Genomic DNA, 27,176 nt, shown 5'->3' on the forward strand with positions numbered 1-27,176 from the left:
GATTCACTGGGAAGCAGTTGCAAGAGGCAGGGATGGTCTGGATCAGCACAGGAGGAATTTAAGAGCACCAAAGACTTGGGAGTCTGTGGTGCAGCAATTCCTCAAATGCATGCTATCATTGTAGAGGGAAGGAGAGAGCAGAATCAAGAATGCTGCTGACCTTTCGAGCCTGGGTAACTGGCACAATGGCTGTGCCTCCGTGGAGCTGAGGCTATTAGGAGGAAGAAGGGGTTTTGTGGAAAGGGTACTCATGCCGAAAAGTTGAGCTCCAGACAGTTGGAAATGTAGGATGGTAGCTTGGGTGAGGAGCTGAGATAGAAATTGAAATTGAGAACATTAAATTGTACATGGCTACAATGAGTAGACAATTTTGAGAAAAATGGAAAATACTGGATGGTGTTTGAGCAAAGCTCTGAAATTTCATTATATTTATAGGATGGCTTGTGGTGATCATGCATCAATTCCCATTTGAAATTAACTTTCATGTTCTTCCCTTTCATTAGACCTTTATTTCTCCTGTCTTTGGAGGGAGCATTTCTGTTGCTTCGAGTGACCATCAAAACTATACTCACATCTCCTAACGGTGAACACCTTCCCCTTTCCCTTCTGAATATCCCATGTAGACTCTGTGTTTCACCCCTAGTTCCTGTTGCTTGTACCCTGTATAGAGCTCCCTCAGTGTAGAACTAGTCGACTCCTCAGTGTCCTTGCTTGAACCAATGTGGTTTCTAGATAGAGAACAACCTATTGCTTAAGAGCTTGGGCTTTGTGGTCAAAATTGAGTAGGATTTCCTCATCTGCCCTCCTTTTACTGGCTCGTTGTGCCTCAGGTTCCTCACCTGGTTCTCTTGAGTATGAAATGAAGTCATGAAGAGAGTCCCATTCTTGCTGGCTCCCAATTAGTAAGTGGTTGGTGATGATAGTGATAGTGATAATAATATCCATTCTATCTAACCCTCATTAGATTTACCCGACACCTGCTCTCTCTATATTGCAAACCTGGGTTAGGAAGTTGGTTGAGGTCCTACCATGAAATAAGAGTTTACTGGTTACTAAGCAACCCCCCAACCCCCTTTAACCCACCTCCCCATAGTGCCCATCTTACCATCTCCTGGAAAGACTGATCAGGACACAACAGACTTAGCCTTCTTGGTCATGTTTAGCCATTTTTTCCCGTAGATATGCTCCGAGTCTGGTGTTGACTTCTTCACAGCTGCCTTTCTGTGAGACCTTGTAGAAGTCCTGTTGGTTTTCTCATTCACAAAAATGTGAATACAGCCAACTATCAGTTACAGTCTGTTTATTCAGAGTGGATTGATTTTGACCTTTTCTCTTCTGCTGCCTCTCTTTTGCCCATCTCGCCGCTAATTAATTTCCACACAAGAGAATCAGCAAGAGCAGTAATAAAACATAAAATTGAAATTGGTTAATGCTGGTTCATGAGGATTTTTGAGAGCACAGAGGGTTGTGTAATTTACTATGAGCTTTGTCTGAGTTTTGATTTATTTATTTATACCATCCTGACTCCTGTTATCATGGATAATAAGAACTGGCAGTTGGATAAAACAAACATTATCTGATAAAAAAAAATTTTAACCAACTGAGCCACCCAGGCGCCCTGATAAAAAAAAATTTTAGAAAATTTGGGATAAATTCAGCTTTAAGGTATTAGAATTTTTAATACATCTTCTCAAAATTCTAAAGAAAATATGACTGAAATACTTTACCTATACCATCTTTAATATAAACTTTTATGTCTATATTATTATAAATATATAAAATAGTTATGCTAGTTTTTATTTTCACTTATTTAAAATTTTATCTGTGTATATTTATTAAATTTTATGAGATGATAATGAATTATAGAAGCTTTTTATAAAGTTTAGTTTTGTGATAGCCTGTTAGAACCTATCTGATTTTTTCCTTTTAGTACATTTTTCTTGGTTGCTAATATTGAAGTTTGACAAGGATAAAGAACTAGATTTTTTTTTGGGGGGGAAGGGATTTCATAAACTTGGTGTGGGGGCATTTGAGGATATTTTAGCTAATCTATGATAATGAATGTTAATTTTCTTAAAATAATTTTTAAATTGAATAAAATTAACTTTTGGGGAAACTTTTTTTTTTTTTTTTTGAGGAGGCAGGATGCTCTATAAAGAGATGAGCTAGCAAAGAGGTCTGACAAATTTGTTTGAATTAAGATTCCTCCTTAGGAAGATTCCTCTTCCATACTCATCCAACTTTTTTTTTTTTTTTTTAAATAACAAATAAGAAATATTCTTGTGAGAGAAATGGGAAATGGGAGATATTGAAGTCTGGTTGAGTTCTCTGGATATGAAGAAATAAGGACTCGAGAAAGGGATAAAAGAGAACCTATAAATTGGAATGAAAATGTAGTTGTTTGCTTAATCTTTTCTTTATAACACATGCTGAATCCCCCAACACAGGCGAAGACAGTAAAATAATGAAATCGGACAGTCTCCCTATGAGAATGCTGTGTTTGCTCCATGAGTGGACACTCACCTTTTCCTTTGTGTGAGAGTGTATCAGCTAAGCTCTGATTCTGAGTGTTGCAGGAAGTAATGGCTGCTGTATATGAGTGCTTGTGTGTGTTTTAGGCATCGTATGTGTGTTTCACATCCATATTTTCTCTTTTAATCTTCAAAGTCACTTACTGAGGCAGTAGTGGACCACTACTAGGACCACCCATATTTTAAGGTGAGGAAATAAAAGTTCAGAGATCAAGGAATTTGCCAAGGTTAGGAGGTGGACCTAGGATTCCAGGCAAGGTTGCTCACGTCCAACCCACCCTCTTGGTTACCTGCCTTTACTGTTCTGAGTGTGTCCCCGCCTGTATTCTAGGCGGGGAGCTCATTACCTTCCTATGATAAAACCATTGAAATTTTGCAGTTGAAAGAAACCTTAAAGAACCACACCTTCATTTGACAGGAAAAAGAGCGGGAAGGAGGGAGGGAGGAAAGAAGGAGGAACGGACAAAAACACTTGGCCCAAAGTTTTAAAGTCTTTAATTCAGCTAAAATATTTACCGAGTACTCACTATGTGCCAAGTAGTGAAGAAGTCAGATACAGCCCATGTCTTCTCAGAACCCTGGTGGCCTTGATGAGTGTACTTGGTGGGGGATAATGGGCGGGGGTCATTAGTGTAGTGTCTATTATGTAGCAGAGGAGTATATACAGTACAGTACTCCGGGCACGGGCCCAGAAGTCCACTCCTTGGCTTTGAATCCTGTTCTTTAGCAATGAGACAATGGGCACGCGGCTTCATCTTTTTAAGGTTCTGTTCTTTTCACCTGTAAAACAGTAATATGAATAACATCCATTGTACTAGCTTGTTGTGAAGATTAAATGAGTTAACACATGTAAAGCATTTAGCAAAGCACCTGGCACTTGGTAAATAAATGCTCAGTAAATACCACTGTTATGAAGATATTTTGACAGTATTAGTAGTGGTGGTAGGATGTCCCCCAAGCAGGGAAGATACATACAAAAATGTCTGTAAAATAAAAAAGAGAGGGAGAAAGAAAATAGCACTGCTACATTAGACTCTGCCCTGTGAACTAACTGGGAATTAGGAGTTCTGGCTCTACTGTCTCCCAAAGCCCTTTCTTTTTCATTTTCCTTTTTAACTTGATGGATTTCTTTATCTTGTTGTCCTTAATCCTAGCATTTCTGACCTGCAGCAGTTTGACAGCAAACATTTATGGAGATCCAGCTCTGTACTAAGCACACTATGGGATGCTGGGTGAAATAATAGGACATTAGCCTTTTACAGGAAGTGTGTACCTCTGTGTATGCATAGAATATACACACATGGATGCACACCCGCAAACACAGTTGTAATAGATGATGCTAAATTCCCTTGACAGATAATATGCAAAGTAGAGTCTAAAGAGAGGAGTCATCAACTCCTTCTGGTTTGAATGTGGAGCAGGGGTAATTAAGAAAGGCTTCACAGAGGTGGTGGCATTTGTTCTGTGCCTTAAAGGATCACAAGCTTGTTGTAATCAAAAGACATTTCAAGTACAGGGGAGAATGTGAAGCAGAGACGCTAAGGCAGGAGCCAGCATGGCTGGAACTTACAGCATGAGAAAGTAACAGAAGTAGACGTCTACCTTGTAGGTGGGAGTGGCAGAAAGGGAAGCCACTGTGGGCTTCTTAGCCGAATCATATTTTTGGGTTTGAATGTTAATATCACTCTGGGAGTAATGTGGAGGGTAAGCTGAAGAAGGTGAAATTTGCAGTCTGCCAGGTGAGATAAGGTGATGATTGACTGCAGTGCCAATGAGGAAGGAGCAAGGAGGGAAGAGAACAGCAGGCTCTGGAAGTGCTCACTAAAGAGAACCACAGGGCTCCAGTGATGAGTTGGCTATATAGGACCAGGAGGTGTGGGGAGCAGTGGTGTTTAGGATTGTCTGAAGTTTGATTCGGGCAACTGGTTACCATCAACTAGAATAAGAAATAATCCATCAAGAGAAGACATTTCGCTTTGAAGCATGATTTCTAGGTTTATCTGGTATATAATGACCGAGATATTCCATGAGGAGTTGGTCATAGGTTTGTTTCATAGAGGTGTATATATTGGAAATCTTGATTCAAAGTCATTTCCGATAGCCAATACCTTTGGAGTGACTCAGGAAGAAAATATATACTGTAAAGAGAGGACAGCCTTGAACCCTAGGCAATACCAAGGAAGCAGAGAGAGTTGGATGTCATTAAAACCAGGGGGCAAAATTTCAGGGAGGGTGTGGTCTACAGTGTGAAATGCCACAGAGGGGCCAGGAATTGGGAAGAGTCAGGGTTGCCTTTTGGATTTGGCCATCTGGAGGGAGGGTAGTTACCAGAAGCCCCTGTCCATTGTTGGGGCTTGTTTGTGGTCAGTTGCAAAGTGGATGGAAGTGATGACCCCTCAAAGCCTGGCAGTGGGAGAATGGAGGGAATGCCATCAACTTGGAGGGAGGGAGGGTTTTGTGTGTTCTTGGTGGGAGAGACTTGAACATGCATAGATTCTTGGAAGAAGCTGGTAGGGAGCAGACAGACTGCAGATAAGAAGAAGGTGGGATGACTGGTAGAGCAAAGCCCTTAGAGGAGAAAGTTGCCTCTTCTGAAACTCAGGATGTGGGTGCAGGTAAGCCGGGGTTCTGAGAAAGGGGTTTGCAGCAATTTATGCCTGATGACCTCGCTTTGCTCTCTTAAGAAAGGCATGAGGTTATCAGAATTTGAATTTTGGAGGATTGAGGCGAGTCAAGCGATGTCTAAGATTAATGCACCCCTTTTTTTTTTTTTGTTTTGTTTTTTGTTTTGTTTTTTTTTAAAGATTTTATTTATTTATTTGACAGAGAGAGATCACAAGCAGACAGAGAGGCAGGCAGAGAGAGAGAGAGGGAAGCAGGCTCCCTGCCGAGCAGAGAGCCTGATGCGGGACTCGATCTCAGGATCCCGAGATCATGACCTGAGCCGAAGGCAGTGGCTTAACCCACTGAGCCACCCAGGCGCCCATGCACCCCTGTTTTTTTACCCGAAGACTTTCTTGCCTCACCTCGTCTGTCTGGGGTTGTACCCAGCTGGACGTGCTGGGGCACATGCAGTCTGGAAAGACTGACTTCTTCATTTTCTCTCTCCTGTTCAGCTTTTCCTCTTTGGCTTTATCGTACTACACATCTAACCTTGACCTCAGCATGAACTCATGGTTGTTAACCCTCCTTTTGTGTTTCTGGTTCATGACACCTCCCTATTTCTTTTCTCACTGGGTTTATAACCAGTTCACATTCTCTTGTGGCCCTCATTGAAAGTCAGAATCCTCTCTTCCTCATTTGTTTCAGCAGACCTTTTGGAGGACTTCTGTGCCAGACACTGCTGAGTCTGGGAGCCCACTAAACTCCAAAGAAAGGGATGCAAAAAAATTTTGAGTTTTTAAGTATTGTGAAGGAAACTGATGAAAAAGTGGAAGAACCTGCTTGGGATTGTATGGCCAGGGAAGGATTGATGTTGAAACAGAGAAGGTGAAAATGAGCCAATCATTTATAGAGGGGAAAAGGGAAAAAGTAGTTTTCTTCCCTAATATTTATCATATACATAAATACACATTTTATGGACATTCAATTTCATTGGATGCTATCTGTGAGTAGGTAACTGCTAGGAACTGCTTCTTGTGACACTATTGTGTCTTTCCCGTGGATACTTCTTTGGTTTCTGAAGGCCCAGTAGCAGACCTGTAACAGATCATCCTTCAGTTTAGGACAGAGAAGGATTGCGTTTGTTTGTTAAAGGAAATTACCTGGAAATGCCACAGTTACTGAGAACATGGTAATGTATTCAGCAGGGGGCAGAAGAGAGGAATGGGATAAAAATATATTCCCTCCACTCAATTGCACTGGGTGTTTCTGCCTTTCCTCTATCCTTCCCCCTTTCCTTCAACTCAGGTAATTCTGATTCACTAACCCATGAGGAAAAGTGTGCATGTGAGTGTGTGTGTGTGTGTGTGTGTGTGTGTGTGTGTGTAGCCACTGTTACTAGTCATCAACATTATATGGATTAGTTTAAATGACTACTGCAATTTTAGTCCTAGAAATTAATACATTTGGGGACCAGTGTAAAGCTCCAGACTTTGAGTGTAGGTGGGTGTCACAGTATCTTTGATATCTTTAGCAAAGGACAGGATAAGGATTCCAGATTTCTTAGATGGGAACAGCATAGAGGAAGATACTAATAGAAAGAGAAACCAAGGAGAACAGGGAGACTCTGAACTTAAACCTGGCAGACTTAATAATTTTGCCTCGAGTCAACCTAAGGAGACATATCAAACATTATTTACCAGGGGTAAATCTCTTGTTTTCTTGCATGTCTAAGCTTCTACAACTAAGTTATTGTTTTCAAAGAAGATGAAGGGTATGTGGAATGATTTACAGGCTTCAGGAACTTTCCTGAGATGCCCTGGCCAGTACTTTTGAAAAGGGTAATGTGCTTACTAAGTGCTTGTTTGACCCATTAAAATAGAGATTCCTAGTGTTATTTACTCCCATGCCAGTCAGGGAATGTCGACATTTCCAGTGGACGTCTATGGTGGACTTCTGTTGCCGTGTTCCAAAAATTCTACCACTTTGTTTTTTAAAGGAGCGGTAGTGGTCATAGTATCATAGGGATGATTTTGGATATACGCTAATTTGAATTACTGTTAGAAGTTAGTAATAATGTGGTGAACCTTGAGTGAGAACAACTTCCTTTGTATTTAGACATTTATTACTTTTATGATTAATTTATTTGACGGTGTCAAGAAAGTTGTGTTTTTGAAAATGATCTTATAGATCTCTAGCCAGCAACATTTTTCATTTGTACATGGAATGAATGCTCTTTACAGTTGTCCATCAACGTTTGGTTTGATTTTCCTCCATTATAATTCTTCATGAGCTCAGAGAAGACATCTCTAGTGCTATATGAAATATAAATGATTCCTAGTAAATGGATGGGAATTTAGACTGTCATCTTAATTTAATAACATGTTTACCCACATTCAAAGTATATATACAGATGAAGCTACATTAAGGACTTATTAACTTGAATTTATTTATGTGTCTATTTGAGACATAGGAACTTAAGGTGGTGTGTGAATTGTAAAAATGTGTCATTCAAACTGTAGCTATCCAGAATTTTATAGTTCTATGTTCCCCGTTGGTCTTCCTGAGATTAAAAGGTATGCAGGCTTTTAAAGGGTCTTGAAATAAGGGAAGTGAAAATAGACTTACTTAGATGCATTGGAATATACACACGCAGTTATTTCTTTGGTAAATGGAACTTGAGCTTTTGTCCTTCGGGAATATTTATTAGCTGTTTATTAACTAAGGCACCTTCTTGGAATTACTTTGTTAATTTAAATAAGGTTATGGGCTTCCATGAAAAATTGTGTTGTGCAAAATATTAACCGAGGCAGCATCTATTAAGAAATGATGAATGTGAAATTCATACAACTGTACAGAATTTATTTTGATCTCCTTATATTTTCACTATATTAAGCTAAGGAGAAATGTACTTAAATACATACTTTCAGTTCTCAACTGGTGTGTAAATATTATTATATGTAAAGAATTTGCTAATAAAATTCATAGGCAGTTCAAACTTGTCATTGGGAACCCTTTTAGACAACTTAGCTTTTTAGTGGAATTCCTTTATGTGGAGGGTGCTGTTCAAGGAGCATGTGCTTTATAAAGAATTTGATCATTTATTTGGAGATTTTACCATAACAGTGCTCTGGCAGACTTGTGGATTCCCTCACCCCATGACCCATAGGTTTTTCTCCTTTCTGTCTGCTACTGTGTGTGGACGTCTTTATTACTAAAAGAGCATTCATTCCTTTATTCAGTAAACACTGATGTTAGATGCTGTTAGATGACTGGGATTCTGAGGTGAATAAGACACTTCTTCTACCTTTGTGATGCGTTCAAGGGTTTTCATGTGCTACAGCCCCTGTAGAAAACTCTACGTCCTGGACGCTCCCCTTTCTGTCTTCTGGAATCTCAGCTTTTCACTCCTTTAATCCAAAGCTGAACAGTCTTGGTAGGGTTCCAATTAAAACAATGTATATTGTTCCTTAAATTTTTGCACGAGTAGTTTTATTCCTAGAAAAAGCTAGGTGTGTTATATTTACCTAAACCGGTGTTAAGGTGCACAGTTATCTTGTGAATTACTCACCAAGAAAAAAAATGGTGCCACTAAGCGCTTTGGCTTAGTGCATTGACTCTATGGTTTTGTAGTACTCGTCCCAGCTTCAGAGATGTTACAAGGAGAAAATATGAGGGTATTGTCTAAATACATGATTAAAACTGAGCCAAAAATATAAGAGAAAGAGGCTTTTCACAGCATGACTATTTGACAGTAACTTGAAAGCTCTGCTTCATTGTGAACCACTGACTTAAGAGATAAACCACTCTTCATATTCTGATGTAGATCCTTTGTATATGTATCCTCCCAGATTTTTACTTACACACAAACACACATCCATCCATTTGCAACTGTCTTAAAATAGTTTTTGTTGTTGTTGTTGTCTTGTAACTATTCCCATGACTCGGTGTATTTCAGGATCTTTCCATGTAAATACACACATTGTTAAGTTCCACTGTGTGGTTCTATTAGAATTTGAATTGCCAAATGCCTATTGTTAGACAATTAAGTTATTTCCAGTCTTCTTCAGTATAAACGCCTTTGTACACTTGATATTGTTTATTTAGGATAATTTCCAAAGAGTGGAGTTGCTTTATTAATAGATAAACATAATTTGGAGACAATGGATACATATTGTCTGTTGTCCTAAAAGAAAATTAGTATCATTTTACAAAAGTGTGCTAGTTGAAGTGTCAGTTTATACTGTAATCCTATGTTGTCATTTAAAAAAGTCTGTCAATATGTTCAATGAAAAAGAGTATCTTCTTTTAATTTAAAAAAAAATTACCAGTGAGGTTAAACTCTTTTCCCTATTGGGTTGTAGGTAATTTATATTTCTTTTGTACAACTCCTATTCTACTCTTTTACAACTTTTGTTAGGCTTTCAAATTTTAATTATTGATTTGATAGAGCTCTTTACATACCAAGGATGTCAATCCATTGATGTCACATTACAGATACTTGATTCCTGGGTGCCACTTCCCTTTTATTTAGTTTATGGTATTTTTTTGTTGTACTCAAGTTTATTAATAAGTGCCGTTGTTCATTATGCCTTTCTTATCAAGGCTAGAATCTCTTTCTTAATCCTAAGGTTAAATTAATATGTATATATACTTACATACTTAGTGTATTACCTATATATTTAGTATTTTAAAAACATTAATATTAAAGATTTTATTCATATGGATATGAATGACTTTGGATATATGGTATGAGAAAGGGGTTTACTTTATTTTTTCCAAATTGTTGTCTAGTAATTCCTAAGAAAGTTTGGTGAATTGCTTTATCTTTTCCTAATATTACAAGTCATCTTTATTATATACTGAATTCTTAGGTAGGTGTGTGTCTGTTTTGGAGCTTTATATTTTTCTGCTTCTTTTAAATTTTTATTCTGCTCTAGTGGTTATTTTTGTACCAGTAGCACATTGTTCAAATTATTATCATTGTGGTGCATTTTAATAAATGCTAGGCTACATTTCTTCGTTACACTTCATTTTCAGTTTCCTAGCTATTTTCGATTTCATTTCGGATTGACTTTCACAGCCTCTAAAATTCTGGAAAAATTCTATTGGTATTTTGGTTGGGATTACATTACATCTAATGACTGTAGGATATCCTAATTGGAGACAGAATGGACATCTTGACAATTTAAGTTTTCAAAGAATAATTTAGGGTGCGCTTGGCTGGCTCAGTTGGTGGAGAGTGTGACTCCTGATTCAGGGTTGTAAGTTTGAGCCCTGTGTTGGGTGTAGGGATGACTTTACAAAAATAAAATCTTAAAATAGTTTAATGCAGCCTATTTAAGGGCCTCCCATGTGTAAGATCCTTGCTTAGACTCTGGATATTAAGAGTTGAAAAGATAGGGACCTTCATCATTTGTCCCGACCAACTTTTATAATTGTAGAAAGATTTTAAGTAGGTTGTATAGTGTAGGCATATTATAAGATGATACTGTCAAATTCTCGTATTAGGAATACTGCTCTAGAAGCAAGGAGGAGGGGCCTTTGTGCGAGGGACTGGGGGTAGAGAAGACCCTTCAGAGGCTCTGTAGATTCTGAAGGCTAGCCCAGAGGGGAGCTAAGGGTGGATCCTAAAAGTATTTAGGAGTGGAATAGGATAGGATAGGATAGGATACGGGGAATGGATTGGACATGGAAGGAGGATGGTGTGGAGGGAGGAGTCTGAGGACAGGATTGTGCTGTTTGGGGCCTGGTCAGGGGCAGAAAAAGTGATGCTGTGTCAGAGGTTGTTAGACAGGAGGAGGCACAGATTTCCCAAGGCCGTTGTTAGATTTGGTTCTAAATACAGCTGTCCAGGCATCAGGAAGCAAGCTAGATGACTTGTCTGGTTCTCAGGAGAGAATCCTTTGCCTGGAGATAAGGCTGGTGGGATTTGTTGGGAAGGCCTGCATCAGAGACCAGAAGGAGGGAAGTCAATTTAGAGGAGGAGGAGGCCAGGTGGAGAGGAGGGGCCAGAGGACAGGACCACTCACGAAAACTCCTAGCCAACTAGAAGAATGTTACCACAGAAGAAAAGGAATAAGAAGCAGCCCAACAGATCAAATGGTGCTAAGAACCCAAGTAAGATAAAGATTGAACCGTATTTTGGATGAATCACTGGAGTTTGTACCTTTTGTTGGGGGGCTTTGGGTGGCATGGTGTCAATGGAAGCCCTATTGACAAGGGTAAGAGGGTAAAAATGGGGGTTGTTATTTCGATCCCTGAAGAAACTTTGAAATCTCTCTTAAGGAGAGTAAAGAATATGATTGCTTTGCTCTACTTGTACCTCCAGATCTGTGTTTTTAAATGGAAAATGTCTGTATTTGTCCCCTGTTGTAGTAGGTTCTTGGCAGTGTACTAATTTGTGGGACTCGGTTGAAATATGGTAGGAGGTGAACTGTTATGCTCCCCGCCATTACAGAGCATTTTGCTGTGTGGCAGGGGGTGTTAGACAAACGAGTGATTATATAGTTATTTATAATGGTTGCAGTTAGCCCTATAAAGATCAGTTAGATGACACAGGAGGGTTACAATACAGGAGACTGGGGAGGGACCAGGGATGACTTCCTTGAGTAAGTGAATTTGAACTGAGATGGCTTTCCCAGGCTGATAGGCCCTGAGGTGAGGTGAGGCTTGCAACCAATGATAAGACCAGTGAGATGTGAGATGAGATAGGAGAGGCCAGCAGAGACTAAACCTGTCCAGTTGTAGGTCACTTTTTTTTTTTTTTAAGATTTTTTATTTATTTGAGAGAGAGAGAGAGAGATTGAACATGAGCCGGGGGGAGGGGCAGAGGGAGAGGGAGAAGAACGCTCCCCACTGAGCAGAGAGCCAGGTACAGGACTCTGATTCCAGCACCTTGGGATAGTGACCTGAGCGGAAGGCCGCAGCTTAACTGACTGAGCCACCCAGGTGCCCTAGTTGTAGGTCACTTGAAGGGTTTTGGATTTTATCCTGAGAGTGATGATAGACCATTGAAACACTTTAAAGAGGGGAGTAACTTGATCCGATCATTATAATGTAAAGTTCTTGAGGGCAGTGGTTTTCTTTTGTGTCCACTGTCTTTTCTCTGTGTCTAAAACAGTACCTGGGGCTTTGTAGATGGCTCAGGTCGATGTGAATGAATGCTTTTATTTTGGCCAGTGAATACTTCTGTGTTTAACAAGATCATCCCACCTGTTGTGGGATAAATGGATTGCCGTGTAGGGGAAGGGTTTTGCCAGGCTAGATTCTGAGAAAGTCCAAGGGAGCCTTGGTGGTCCTTGAGGGCGCTCATTGCGATGGAGAAGCACATTTAGGAGGAAGAATAATTTGATGGTGACCCATGTACAAGAGGAAGACATTCAGGATGTTTTATGTAAGAACAACAGAGTCTTGCAGGGATATCTCTAAATAAACTATGATTTAGCTTAACCCACCTTTTTCCAAATGACTCTCCCTGCTGTGTTTTAGTTTTGGTTTTTAACATTAGCATGAACCTCTAGATTCCTCCTTGCTCAAGGTTTAATTTTATTTTACTGCAAAGCTCTGCGAATTTGACATATACTATAAAAATGTCTCCTGAATCTTCTTGCCTACATTCTTCAGAGCCACGTCCATGCTGGATGCCTGTATTATTTCTAGCTAGTCTATCGCAAACCAGAACCCCTGCTCTCTTGCCTTTCTTTCCCTATTTATTCTCTGCTCCATATATACCCATAATATAAGACAGAAATGAGCGTATCACTCAACTACCTAAAAACTGTGGTTTCCTAATGCCTATCATGTGTAAACTAACAGTATTGGCTGTTTTCTTTAAGAGCATGTTGAATTAAATTCAACAAATAGTCATTTGAGCTCCTACTTTTTCCTTGTCTGAGATTCAGCCGCAGGTACATGCATACGTTGTGTACCTTCATCATTTTCTGCCTTGAGTCACTAGCTCTTACCTGGATGTTGGTACCTGAGGTGCTGGCTGTGTATACCGTCCCCTACAGCAGCTCCACAGCCTTCTTAATAGCCCTTAACACTGGCAAACAAGGCAGATATTACTGGAGGAAAATTGTCCATACTGAAAGATTGTGAAATATTTGGGTCACTTATTATTTAATGATTTTTCCCACTTTCTGGAATAATCTGCAATTTGGCAGCAGGGTGTTCTACAGATACATGTGATCAGTTTATAGACCCCTGGTGGTACCTATGTCTTTCGCTGCTCCTTACATAAGCAGGAGTTACTTTTCTGTGCCTTTGGGTGATTTGGTTTTTCCTGAAGTATTTTTATCACTGCCATGCGGGAAACATTTGCTGACTGCCTGTGCCAGGGGGTTCAAACTCTTCTCAAACAGGAGACTCCTTTTTTTTTTTTTTTTTTTCTAAAGGGAATCTTAAATAGAACACTAGTGCATAAAGCACCTAGATGTGGAATGGTGCTGGTTGAAGTGGGGTAGCTAAACCCTGGGCTGCGTGATGCCCACGTGGTGGCCTCTAGGAAGTGGTTCTTAGACTTGGCAGCAGGAGTCACAAGAGTAAAGGTGGTGACAGGTGTGGGAGAGATGACAATTTCAAGGAACTAACATGTAGAGGTAGAAATTTCTTGAAGCTGACACTTTGGTTAGGGAGACACTCAGAACCGAGAGAAATACGTCAAGCACTAGCCAGATAAATACTCAAGAGGAAGGGAAGGGAAATTCCCATTGTTGTCCCCATAATCACATGACCCAAGCATTATCAAAACCATTTTTTTCTAGAAATAGTGGTAGATTAGTATGGATTCATTTCATTGTTTTGCCCGTCTCCCATCTTAACCCAAGTTCATGCTCTTTAAAGGCATGAAGTTGGTCTTTAGGCTATCCCCTTGGATTCCAGGTCAGCTGCTGGTCCGACTGGCTCGTTATAGAACTGAGTTCTTGGCCTTATTAATTTCCTGTCTTCCACTCTCACTTTTTTCAGAGCTGAGAGCTCCCTTGTCTTAGTCACTGGATTTCAAGCCATTGTTTTTTCTACCCCTTAACCACCAAATGAAATCCTATGCAGAAACACAATTTATAAATCAAGCAAAAGATCTGAGTGGGATTGAAGGTGTTTAGGGTGGAGCCAATGGTTCACCCTTCCTCATCCCTGCTCTTTCAGTCTGCGTTGTGACCTCCAGGGCCTTCTGCCATGGAGCCATGATTCTAGTATGGTGCCCTGGTTCTGCGAACACGGAAGCTTTCCAGGACCGAGTGTCCCTAATAGGGTAGTCACCAGCCACAGCTGTGTAACTGTGTAGCCTTGGCTGTTGAACTCTTGAATGTGGCTAATGTGACTGAGGAAATAATTTTAAATTTTTCTTAACTTTAATTAAAATTTACATGGTCACAGGTGGTGAGTACAGTAATATTGGAAGATGAAGTTCTAGTATGATGCTAACTCTCAATTTAACATTTATAGAATGGTCTTTATTTCAGTTTCCTAGATCATGTATAAAAGAACATTGGTTTTAGATGATCTTGAACTCTAAGAAGGCCTGGAATAGGTTCTGGCTTGTAATCTTGCACAGATTGTCCAACCTCCCTAGGCCTCAGTTCCTTTTTATAAGATGGGCAAATCTGTAATACCTTTTCATAGATTTAAAATGAGACAAAGCATGCAGAGATTTTGGTGCAGTGCCCAATGCCAGATTCTAGGTAACTTATCCTAATAAGTTAGTTTTTGTGTGTGTATTTTCTTGCTTGTAAAAATAAAATGTTCTTATTGTAGAACATTTGAATAAATGAGAAAATAGCAAGAAATTAAAAATAATGTGTAATCCCACCATCCATAGACAAGCAGCAGAAACTCTTGTGGAATGTAGGAAAAAATAGTGTTTTGGGTTCATAATATGCTTTTCTCTTCATTTTGAATGTGCATATGTATGATTGCACAATTACTGTCAAAAAGGGAGCTTTTGGTGACTGTGGGTTATATGTATATAAATTGCCTTACATAGCCTTTTTAAAAATATTATATAAAAGGCTTTTAGAGAATATGTTGTGATTACTGAAAGGCTGGTGAATTCAATAATTTACTGATGTCTTTTTAGATTTATCTTTGGTGATTTAGTGTTTTTAGAATATAGAAATTCTTTTTAGAATTCTTTTAGGATGATAGAACAAAGATGGAGATGATTTTAAGTTAAATTTATCATATGTCTTGAAAATTCTGGAGTCTCAAGGTTATGACTATAGACATCCCTTATGACATTATAGGAATACGTATTCATTTAAAATACCAAATGCACCAAACACCTTCTGTGTTTCAGGCACTATGTAGAGTGCTGAGAATATAAAAACAAGTAAGGTGTACTCAGTATCCTTGAATAAATTATGATCTAGGTGGAGAGATTGACTTGGTTCTATATACAGTGTGGTCATTGCTACAGGAGGGATCTAGACAGGGCAGTAAGGGAAGATGGGGCTGTCTGAATCAGCGGAGGGTTCTCGGGCTGAAGTGACACCCAAAAGAAGTTTTAAAAGAACAATGGACTTAACCAGGCAGCAGTGAGTTGAATATTCTAGGGAAGGAAAAGGATGCGGTTTGAGGGATGCCTGATTGACCCGCAAGAATTTAAAGCTGCATTAGTTCAATATGGAGTTCAGAGTTCAGAGGTGGGGATGGGGATGGAAGTGAGAAGTTAAGATGAGTCTGGAGCAGTTAAAGGAATCAGATGGGTCCCACAGGTCTGCTAATGCCCCATTAAGACACATGGACTTTATGCTTAACATTACAAAAGGTCTTTGAAGATTACTAAGAAGAGAAGTTAAGGAAGAGTAAGATCTCTGATCACATCTGTGACATATGTGGTGAAATGACTATGTGATTTGGAGAATGGACCAGAGATGAATAGTACAGGGCAATAAGACCATTCAGTGGGCTGTTGATTAGACCAGGTGAGAGATGATGGATGGGGAGGGGTTGAATACCTCCTTCCAGGCTGTGGAAGGGATTAGCCCTCTGGATGTTTGGAGAGTAGAACTTGGGAGGGGTGGGAGGTCTAGAGGAATGGGTATAGGTCATCCATACAAGGGCCATTTGGAGACCATCAGCACACCAATGAAGTCACTAAGAAAAAGGTATAGAGTGAAAATTTGAAGAAGAACTATGCAGGAACATTGGGGGCAATATCAGTGGTTATTTCAAAGGTGGAGAAAGGTGAGCCATAAAAGAAACTGAGAAGGAGCAGCTGGGATGGACTGAGAAAAACGAGGAGAGTGTTGGATTTGTGGAATCTTGGGGATGACGATGTTTCAAAAGGGAGGGAGTGGTGAACCGGTGTCAGATGTTACAAAGATGCCAGGTAAAGTACCTAGTGTTTGTTGGTTAAGAATGAAGAGATTATTGAAAAGTGTCAGTGGAAGTTAGGAGGCTACCTTGATGTTACATTCCAGTATTATTTTAGTCTGAGTTCTTTGGTTTCACGTGAAAAGTAACTCAGACTAGTTTTTAGGCAAAGGAGGGATAGATGGACTGGAAACTGTAGATTCTTTGGAAGATCATGTTGAAGGAATTTTAGAGATGCCGCTAGCCCCAAAGATCTAGGAGAATGATGAATTTTACCTAGTCCCAAAGATCTAGGAGAATGATGAATTTTACCTAGCACGATCAGGATACTCTCATGCCATTTCTCATCATTTCTTTCTGCCCGTTAGTTGCCTTCTTTTTCATGAAATACCTGCTTTCTCAACATGGAGGACAGTAGAGAGTGCAGTTTTTGACCTCTGGAAGGGATTGTTTTTCTTCCTTCAAATCTATAGGTAAAAATGTTTGGAGAATGACTGACATTGCCCATCTTGGGTGAGGTGCTGTGCCTGAGCTAGCTGCTGGTCTCTTCATACAAGGTCATGAAAGAACATGGTGACTCCCACGGTAGTTATGAGATTAGTAGTTATGGCAGATCCCAGTATGGGGAGGGAAACTTTCTAGGCAGACAGTCTTGTAGGTGTCCACTGGAAGTAGTTGAAGAATGGGAAATGAAGAGGGAGTGAAAGTGAGTGTAGAGTACTCTCTTTAACCTGGGCTATGGAAGTGAGTAACTAAACAGGGACAAGTGGACATTGGTAGGATTATTTCATAACCAGATCACTGGTAGAGATTTAATAATGAGGATTAAAGGTGTATTTGAAAACAAGAAGTAGATGTTAATTGTCATGTTTGTGGGTAAAGATTTCTATGCAGACACATTCTTATGGACATAGATATTTATGTGAACAGAGGAAGTCTGGTTATAATCACCAATTTCAAAATAATTATGTGGTCCCTTTATTGTCAGATTTATGTTCTCTGGGTAGTCTTCTTTGCATTTGAAATGAACATAAGCTGTATCTGTAAAAAGAAATCAGAGGATATTAGAGTTTGCAAAAGATCCCCAAGTCATATAATCTAAGATGCTTAATTTTATGGGTACGAAAAATAGACCCCAAAGAAGTGAAGTGAAGGAATCACAGATATAACGGTGCCTATTGGAAGGAGAGGGTCTGCTTCTTCCTTGGGTCTCTGATTAGATAGTGAGGAAGTCTTTCCTAAAACTTCTTCCATAGACCTCCCTTCATGACCCCTTGTCCAGAATTGGAGCACAGCCCTCATTTCTGAAACCTGTTGCGGATAAAGGGGAATGGGACAACCTGAGCAAAATCAGGACTTTCCAGCAAGAAAGAAAGGGAAAAGGGCTGTTCTGCAGGAACTCAATAGTATCTGTGATGTAAGCTAAGCTAATGAGCTTATATTGTATTCTGTGGACAACAGACACTCCCTCCCAAAGATTTTAAATGATGAAAGAGTTAAGGTCATATTTGTGTTTCAGAGGGAAAAAACAGTCATCATCAAACACCTGTGGTAAGACGTGAGATAACAGATCATTCTTCCACTTAACCATGTAAAACCATGTAAGTTGATCACAGAGTCGAACTAAATTTCAGGTCCCCAGCATCTTCCCATGTTACCTACATTCGATTTTCTAATTATATATTTATATGCTGTTGATGGTTGTGTGTTTATATTTTAAACGAAACATTTGAAGAAATGCCATCAAGTAGTTTTCCCTGGTTGGGGTGATTGGGTATACAACATGCACATACGTATAGACACACAACTATTGTCCACGTAGGCTGTGGTAAATGCTAAAATAAAGGCCTGGCAAGCATGATGTGTTTGGTGCCTGGGGCACCTGGGAGGAGCTGTAAGAGGGTCTGTAATGGGCAGCGAAGAATGGGGTAGATGGGGCAGATCCTCCTGGATGAAGGAAACAACAGCAAAAAGAGAGGCAGAAAAGCCAGGGAGTGTCCAGGTGCCCTGTACAGATAGAGCATAGACGTGGGGAGAGGGCATTGGAAATAAAGCCATGAATGGATCACAAAGAGGCAGGCACAAGAGAATGGAGATCACACATGTTGGTGCCTGACAGGAGTAAGCACTGTGTTAGGGTCCTGAGGAGGCAGAGAGGATTGTATCCCTATTCTTATGAAGAACTCATTCTCCAGGTAACTTACCTGAGGACCTACTGCTAAGGGCTGAGTCTATGTTTGAAACCAAGTCTGTTCTAACTGGGAAATCCATCTACGATTCCAAATAGTCATCCATTGTCTCGTTCCATCAGGTGTAAAATGTTAGCATTTGACTTTTATTCTCAGGTGTTATTCAAGGGTTCCGAGCAGGAATGAACTTTCCAGAAGTGCTCAGCAGGGAAATGAGATGGCAGCATTGTGGAGGCTGGGTGAACACCATGCCGGTCTGCAGACGGTCTCTTACAGTGTCTCACACGCAGACAGTGGAGTCATTAAGTGATTCTGTTGTCAGGCCTGTGTTTGCCATAGAAATAAAAAATTCTGTACCCAGTTCTGTGCCTCCCTAACTGCCTTCTCCTTCCCGGTGGTAGTACTTGAGTTCCTCTTGGGCTTACTCTGCTTTATTGAACTTCTCACTCCTATAGCTGGTGTTCGCTCACTCTAGTCAGACTAACTCTGGCCGAACTGCTAATGCGCCAAGAGGTTTCTCAATCCATAACATCTCCTTGGACACAGTTAATTCTTCTTTTATAATTGCCATGATGAACTCGGAGAGAAAAAGATGTTCTGTCTACCAGCCCCGAACTTCCTATTTACCCGAATCATCTCTAGAATAGGATGTAAACACGGCAGATATAGAATGCCTAGTCTTCCTACCTTAAAAACACATCTGGAACTGTTTGAACTCACTAAATGTAAAATAAGGGCTATGGTAGATTATGCCATACCTCTTCTTTTTACCTTAAAAAAGAAAAAAGGAAATGGAAAACATACCACTTCTAGAAGGCCTTGACACTGAATTGGATATTGAAATAGTATCAGTAATGTATTTATATATGCCACATTTTCTTCCATGTTTCAGCCATCTTTGGGACATATGTGTTGGATATTTGCCAGGTGAGTTGAAATGTTACCCCATAGAGGAGATCTTTATTTAGAAGTGGTGAGAATCCTTAAGGTAGAAGTAAAGTCAGTCCTTTCAATTATATATACCTTCCTGCTCTGATAGAGACTGGTTTTCTTTTTTTTTTTTCTTTTTTATCATTTTGTGTCAATCTTTCAATGAATGTCAGCATTCCCCTGCAGGGACTAAAAATAGAAATTACGTCTAAGAACAGTATAATTTTCAGAAACTTAAAAAATTGCATAAGAAATATTCTAACTTAATATTGGTTTTACTGTATCCTGTAATTTGAAGTGGAGTGAAATACTTCAGTGGTTGAATCATAGCTCTTTTGCTGTTTGCTATAAAAGTTTCAAGAATATATATTTCAAAATGTTTTTTTTTTTATGTAATCCAAAACAAATGCAACAGAACTCAGCATACTTGAAACATATTTTCTGAATTTATCTTAAATCTCTCTACTCCAGAGTGTGTGTGTGTGTGTGTGTGTGTGTGTGTACATGTACGAGTTAGGCCTGGCTGGCTGGTTACTTCACCATCGGTCCCCATCCTGGATCGATTGCACTGAACAGCATAGAATGAGTTACATATGGTCCCACTTTGTCTAAGTTTGTAGGACCTCTGGGTTGGAGCTCCATTTGATCAGAGTGAAGCTAACCATCACAGAAATCTGGCTAAAGTCAAAATCCTAAATATATACATAGTATACATATATTCCAGTTAGGATGGATATATTCCTGTTAGAAGCAGTGGTGCGTTTGTTTTTTTGTTTGGTTTTGTTTTGTTTTTTGTTTTTGCTATTTATTGGCTTAGTGGTTATTGTTCTTCAAGTATTGGTGTCATTTGAAGAATCTTAACAAAATCACTCATCTACCTTTTATTGTTGTTGTTGTTACTATTATTAAGTTCATCTCGAGTTTGGAGAGGAAGCCCCGTTGTCAGTTTCATCGTTCGTTTCCTTTTCTCTTAGCGTAGGCAAACAGAGTAAAGACACACAGGGATTAAGATATGTTTTCCAGGTTAGGTTTTTGGCCAGGAGGTACATGGAGGTAACTACGGTGTAGGAGCTGTGCCCGCTAAAGGCCTGCTTTTTGGGGTAGACGAAGCCATCCCGAGTGACTTCCTCTGCACGCAGGCTGTTTTCTCCCTGGGTTGATCTTTTCTCTCTCCTCTTTGCCTTCCATTGCTTTATTTATTTATTTTTTTCATTATTCCCTCTTCCCCTTCCCCCTCCTGCTCTTCCTCTCTCTGTCTGTGCGACCACGTGCTTCAAATCTGTGTATCTGGACTGCCTTCTCTCACAGTTCAGCGTGAGTGTTAGCAGAATGAAAACCAGATGGACCAGCAGTTCCCACTGTTATCTCCCAGCCGACTTTGGCAAGCCTCCCTCGATCCCTCCTTCCTTGGCATGACAGAAATATTTGCCTTTATTTAGGGAGACTTGTATTTGCTGCCGTACCTCTTCCCTCAGCTGCAACATAAGCGGAAAGCTATTTATTCCCTTGTTGCTGAGGTTGGTTGAGGTGAGTAGACTGTGCAGTGATTTTAACTGTTGAAGAAGCGGTTTTAAACCTGCCTAACTTCTGTATTTTCCTAGAGTAAGTGATTTACGGATTCTGGGTGTTAAATGCTTTGGAATTGCAGTATGAAGATGAGTTATGAACAGGAAGAAAAAGGTAGAAATGCTCTCCATGGTGTGTTTTCACCATCATTTCACTCAGAACACATATTTACTGAAGGGACAGTCGCTCCTCAGCCAGCAGTCGAGATTAAGAACTGGAGACCCGGCTGCTAGGTTATCGAAGTGCTGTTCTTAGAATGATGATTATATTTTCATTCTTTTATCACATTTTCCCTAATACGGTATATTTCAACTGGGAAATGTTAGGTTCTCTTGCGACACAAGTCTTAACGAATCGGCTCTGAATAAAGGTGTGAGCTAGGTTTGGAGTTGCCATAGTAGTAATTTGGATTTTTCATTTTTAAAGAACAGACTTTTTTAAGTAATTTTTGAGAATTTCTGCCTCTGGTTATCGTAAGGTTTTAAAAGACTCTTTCTTGATCAGTAGTCTGTGTTACATTTTAAACAGTCCAAGTGGGAACCATCTACATCTGAGACTATAAGAGGCACCTTAGACATTTTGGGGGGTGTGTGTGCACACGTGCGCACAGGCACATGGTGTTTGTAGAAAATTGGATCTGAAGGAACAAATGAAACCCACTTCTTTTTTCTTTTTTTCTTTTTTTTTTTACTGGAGATCTGCTGCTTTGATAAACAAATCTGACCCCCCCCCCAAAAAAAAGGCAGCTCGGAATTTCAAAGGAAAAATATATTTAGTAGAAAACAGTCCTGAAGCTTAAATGTTCATTATTGGGTAATCAGGAAGTTTCTCCATATCTGTCCCACACGCATGAAAAAATACAGGGAGAGACGGTCTCCAGTTTTTCTTAGTTGTCAGTGTGGGGGTTCTTCATTCTTACTCTGCGTGGGATTATTAATCGAAGTATTGGTCTCATGTTTTCTAAAACGGTGGTTCATAAACTCACAGATTCTGAGTAAATTAGTTTACCTTCATTGTGTAAAAGACCACGTTCCTGTAGTGGCGATTTTTCAAGCAGGGCAGAGAAACATTGATGTGAGCACTGTCTTTGGGAGACCTAACCTGCTTCATCTACTAGGCCAGAAATGGAGCATGGAAAAGGAATGGCAGATGTTACGGAAAAATGCAAAATGCTGCCTCCTACAAGTATCTCACCTGCCTAACAGACTTTAGATTTGTGTCGTTTCTGAGCGAAAGGGTTTATTACCATTCTACTTCCCCATCTATTTTTTAGCTCTTGCTAATGTTGGCTTCAGCTTCCAGTGAAGTTGTGCTCTTGCATATAACACTACCAAGGTAGCATCTGCCCAAGCCAGAAATAACAATAGGATGTAAAATAACCCAGTTACAAATGAGGTCCTGCCATCTGTGCTGCACCTTCTTAAGTGGGGTTTGGATGATAAAGTCCTGATTTAAACTTCAGTAGATAAGCCTACTTTATTGATAGGAGATGTTGGATTTCTTCTGTTCACTTGCTTGTAAAGAAAGAGGAGCCCCACTTAAAAACAAAACAAAACAAAACAAACAAGAAACAAAAAACCACGAAGGTGCTTAAGGGGTAAAATAACCTGTTCATGGTGGCGTCCTCCAGATCGGACTGAGAAGCACTCCACGATGCCAGACTCACCTGTGGATGTGAAGACCCCGTCCAGGCTGACTCCTCCCACCATGCCACCTCCCCCCACAACTCAAGGAGCTCCAAGAACCAGTTCATTTACGCCGACGACTTGTGAGTAGGCATTTCTGCATTTCCTGTTTGCATTTTAAAGTCTAAATTTTTTTTTCCCTGGAAATGAAAATTAAGGGAAAATAAGATCCAGCAACAATGTGTTCCACAGACATGAAGCACCCTCCCCGCCACCAAATCATTTAATGGGCAGTGAGCAGGTATTAAGCCTATGCAGACGTATAGCATCTTCAGTATAGTTTGTGTGACCGCCAATATTTGCCTGCCTTTCCATTTTTGCTTCAGAGTTGTAGTCTGCTTTGATTTCTGCAGTGAAGAATACAGCGTTCATTGGGTCTATGACTCCATTTGTTATCATTGTAACCTTTAGTTCGACTCAACGTGTATAGCTCCTTATTTTAGTTTGTACGCTTTGACTTGGAACATATTAATATCCTACAGTTATTTCCAGGTTGCTTCTGATCTCCTAATGCTACTTTCTTCTGTTATTTACAAATAATATTGAAATCTAGCAGTCTTAAGTAAGAAGGGGTATGGCTCTAGGCAATAGTCACATACAGAAAACTTTCTGAAATAAGGAGCATCTTTCTTGTCTCGAACCTGCCAGACTTTTATTAAATCTTTACTTACTTCCAGCTTGGCTCAGGCCTTGTGTTCTGAATCAGTGGTGTGTGTTGCTTTCTGGGTTGTCCCAGGAGGGGACAGAACATTCTGACTGGAGAGCAACTTCTCTTTTTTTCCTGTATATTCCAGTAGGGATAGTGGATAGCGTTGTTTTCAGTCAATCTCAGAATCTTGGTCAAAAGTGTCATAAAGGATTTGTAGAAACTAATAAACGCTATCTGTTGCAGATAATACTATTTACAGACCACGTGCTGTGAAGTCTATATGAATGAAGAATAACAAACAGGCAAAACCAGATAGATCCGTGGGATTATAAGGGATTGGCAAATACACAGGCCAGGCTGTTTAGGCAGCGTCACACTGTCATTTAAAAGACCTTTCCAAACGTGGAAGGAACAGGAGGCTGCCCTGGTGCCAAATTGTAACCCTGTCATCTTGTATTTGGTTTGTTGTTACCCAAAGCCACAGGGATAGGCATATGTCTCCTGTGAGAGGTCCTAGTGAGCAATCATTCCGTGACAGGGTGCTTTGGCGCTCATTTGGGACAAGGGACCATTTCATTATCTTGAAACTTTTAAGAAGAATAGAGGACTTAAGACATCTTCCAACCACGGTTGGAGATAATCTGTAAACACTCTATTAATAATAAAGATGGGTTTGATAAAGATGAGTTTGTTGAATTAATTGATTTGATACAATAAAATCACCATTGTCTTCAGTGAGGAATGTGCCAAATTTTCCAGTCTTGTTCTTACAAATGATCTTGATGTGCAAATAAATTTTATCGGAAATGAAGTTATCAAATTACCACCCACCCATGCTATTAGTTGGAACGAGATGTCCCTTTTCGATTTCTTGAAATAACTCTTTGATAATTACCATATCCATTTGGCTTCTTATGCAAAATTTGCATTTTCCCTAAAGAAGTGGTTAAGAAATATGAGGGGGAGAAAATAGCCTTCTAATTGGGTGGTATAAGGTTAAAACTTGAAAGTCCTACTTCTATAAACACAGCTGTCAGTTGTGTGTACAAAACATGATTAAAAATGTTCAGTGATAAATTTAGTCTCCACCAAATGTACACTTTCTCTGGGGGAACAGTTTAGAAAGGAATGGTCCCGTTATATTGATGTAAGTCTGTGACAAAAGGCTGACATCCCACCACTATTTGTTCTGTGTTTGAAACATTTCAGGTGGTTGGCATATGGGCACATGGGAGGCAGGGCTGTCCCTGTGTTACAGCCGACTCCCATTTATTACCAGCTTCCGTGTAGAGTACCCTCACGCAGGGTGAGGAGTTAGGCTCATTTAGTTACAGAGGACCCGAACCTGTAGTAATCCTGTGAAGTCAGAGCATTTTACAGCAAACCCCCAACAGTTGTTAAATTACACAATCCGCTAGATTTAAAGGGAATGAAGCTTGGTTATAATTTCCTTGTGCATATTCCCTGTAAATTTATTTATTTTTTTCTTTCTGATTTTGTGCTCTCGACAGTAACTAATGGCACGAGCCATTCACCCACAGCCTTGAATGGCGCCCCCTCGCCGCCCAATGGCTTTAGCAATGGGCCTTCCTCCTCTTCCTCTTCTTCTCTGGCTAATCAACAGCTGCCCCCAGCCTGTGGCGCCAGGCAGCTCAGTAAGCTGAAACGGTTCCTTACTACCCTGCAGCAGTTTGGCAATGACATTTCTCCAGAGATAGGAGAGAGAGTCCGCACCCTCGTACTAGGACTGGTGGTAAGCAAACGGAAATGAGCCCAATTTTCTGGGATAAGGGGTAGTGTGTGGGGGAGATTCACAATATGGACTGTTCTCCCAGCTGTTTTGTTCTAATATACTCCACACCTGGAGACTGCATGTTTAAGTCTGAGAGTTCTGTAGTAACAGGGTTCTCAAGCGTGCATTATGTATGGACCCCCTCCCCCACTTGGGTTTCTTGTACCATTTGACTAATAAAGATAAGGTTCTATAAATTTATTATTTTCTTAGTCATAAATGTGTGTGTGTGTGTATAAAATTCCATAGGTATAACCTCTTGGCATGACTAGGGGCTTTCCTCAATGACAAAATGTTTTTATTATATTAACGATTCACTTAATCTAATTGGCTGCTCATTTTGACATAATTGCTTTGAGAGATTTTTTTTTTTATTATCAGTCTAGATGAGCAAGGATTTACAACCAGGAATACATTGTTCTTCTATGTGTTTTCATTTTTGAGGCTAATAATGTTTTTTAAAATTTTGATTGTGGTAAAATATGCATAATATAAAACTGACCTTTTTAACCATTTCTAAGTGGATGGTGTAGTGGCATTAAGTACATTCACAATGTCGTGTAACCATCACCACCATCTGTCTTCGGAACTTTTTCATCACTTCAAACTGAAACTCTGTATCCATTAAACAATAATACCCCACTTTCCCCCAACCTCTGCTAACCACTAATTGTTTAAAAAAAACAACAACAACAAAAAAAACAGTTCTTTGTTATAGATAGAATTACTTAAGCCATTAGTTTGAAAACAGAAGTATTGATTTTATTTTTTTTTTTTTTAAAGGCTTTATTTATTTGTTCAATAGAGAGCAGAAAAGCACAGGCAGGGGGAGCAGCAGAAGGAGAGGGAGAAGCAGGTCCCCGCTGTGCAGGGAGCCCGATGTGGGGTTCAATCCCAAGATCCTGACCTGGGATCATGACCTGAGCCCAAGGTAGTAGCTCAACCAACGGAGCCACCCAGGTGCCCAGAAGTACTGCTTTTAGCACGAGTTCATGTTCTATACATTATCACACTGGAAATTAGAACATTTATCATTTTGGGGGGAGGGGTCCTAAATCACTTTTATGCATGCTGTGATTTTCTGTATAAGTAGAGGATTTTTACTTAGGAAGGCAATTTTCCCATAGCAGGTCGAGTCATGGAGAAGCTGTGAGTCACATATTCAGCCCTTATGGCGGAACTCAAATTCAGGTGACAGGCGCCAGTTTCCTTTCTCTTAAAATAGATCATTCATTTTTATGATGTGGCTGTATCATGGGCAAACCCATACTGGTTGGGTTTTTTTTTTTGTTTGTTTTGTTTTGTTTTTTTCAGAAGAAGCCCCAGAATTAAAGCCCAGGTTAGAGTCTAGTGCAGTAGACATGCTTCAAATCACAATAATTCACATTTGACAGAGATTTTGCAGCTCACCTTTTTAACTCTTACCTCCTGCCACTCTGCACTCCTAAGGACAAAAAGCTTTTGCATTTCCCACAATCTGCCAGCTCCACCTTGCTCTCCTCCAGGACTGGAAGGTGATCGCCACAGAACTGTGTCAGCACATTGCAGTTAGTTTTGTCAATCACTTACCTTTTCCTTTTTATTCGTTCTTGAGTTTTACATAATGGGTTTTGCAACTCACAAATAAATTAAACCTAAGAGCCACAGAATAAGTCCAAAGCATTGATTGTGTTATATAAATGGTGAATATGTTTTTTGTAACAAAAAAATGTTTTTTTGAAAACTGCTTTATAAATTTGATATGGTCTCTAACAGAAATTTACAGAAATTACCATTACAGAAAATTTTGGTAACTTTAAGTCAATTTCCCACATATTAAAAATGGCATACTTTTATGTATAATACTTTTTTATATAAAGATATGCATTTATCTAAAAACCTTAGGAAGATAGGGGAAGACATTAATCAATAGTG

The 27,176-nt window shown here is 39.8% G+C and overlaps 1 protein-coding gene across 1 annotated transcript in view; it reads left to right on the forward strand.

Annotated features, from left to right (window-relative positions):
* Nucleotides 1–27,176, forward strand: part of RUNX1T1 (RUNX1 partner transcriptional co-repressor 1) — a 132,819-nt gene that overhangs the window by 49,555 nt on the left and 56,088 nt on the right. Inside the window, 2 exon segments of the mRNA XM_046023573.1 lie at nt 22,767–22,904; nt 24,982–25,223. Of these exon segments, the coding sequence (XP_045879529.1) occupies nt 22,767–22,904; nt 24,982–25,223 (380 nt within the window).

The sequence above is a fragment of the Meles meles genome, chromosome 1, assembly GCF_922984935.1.
Source record: "Meles meles chromosome 1, mMelMel3.1 paternal haplotype, whole genome shotgun sequence".
NCBI lineage: Eukaryota > Metazoa > Chordata > Mammalia > Carnivora > Mustelidae > Meles > Meles meles.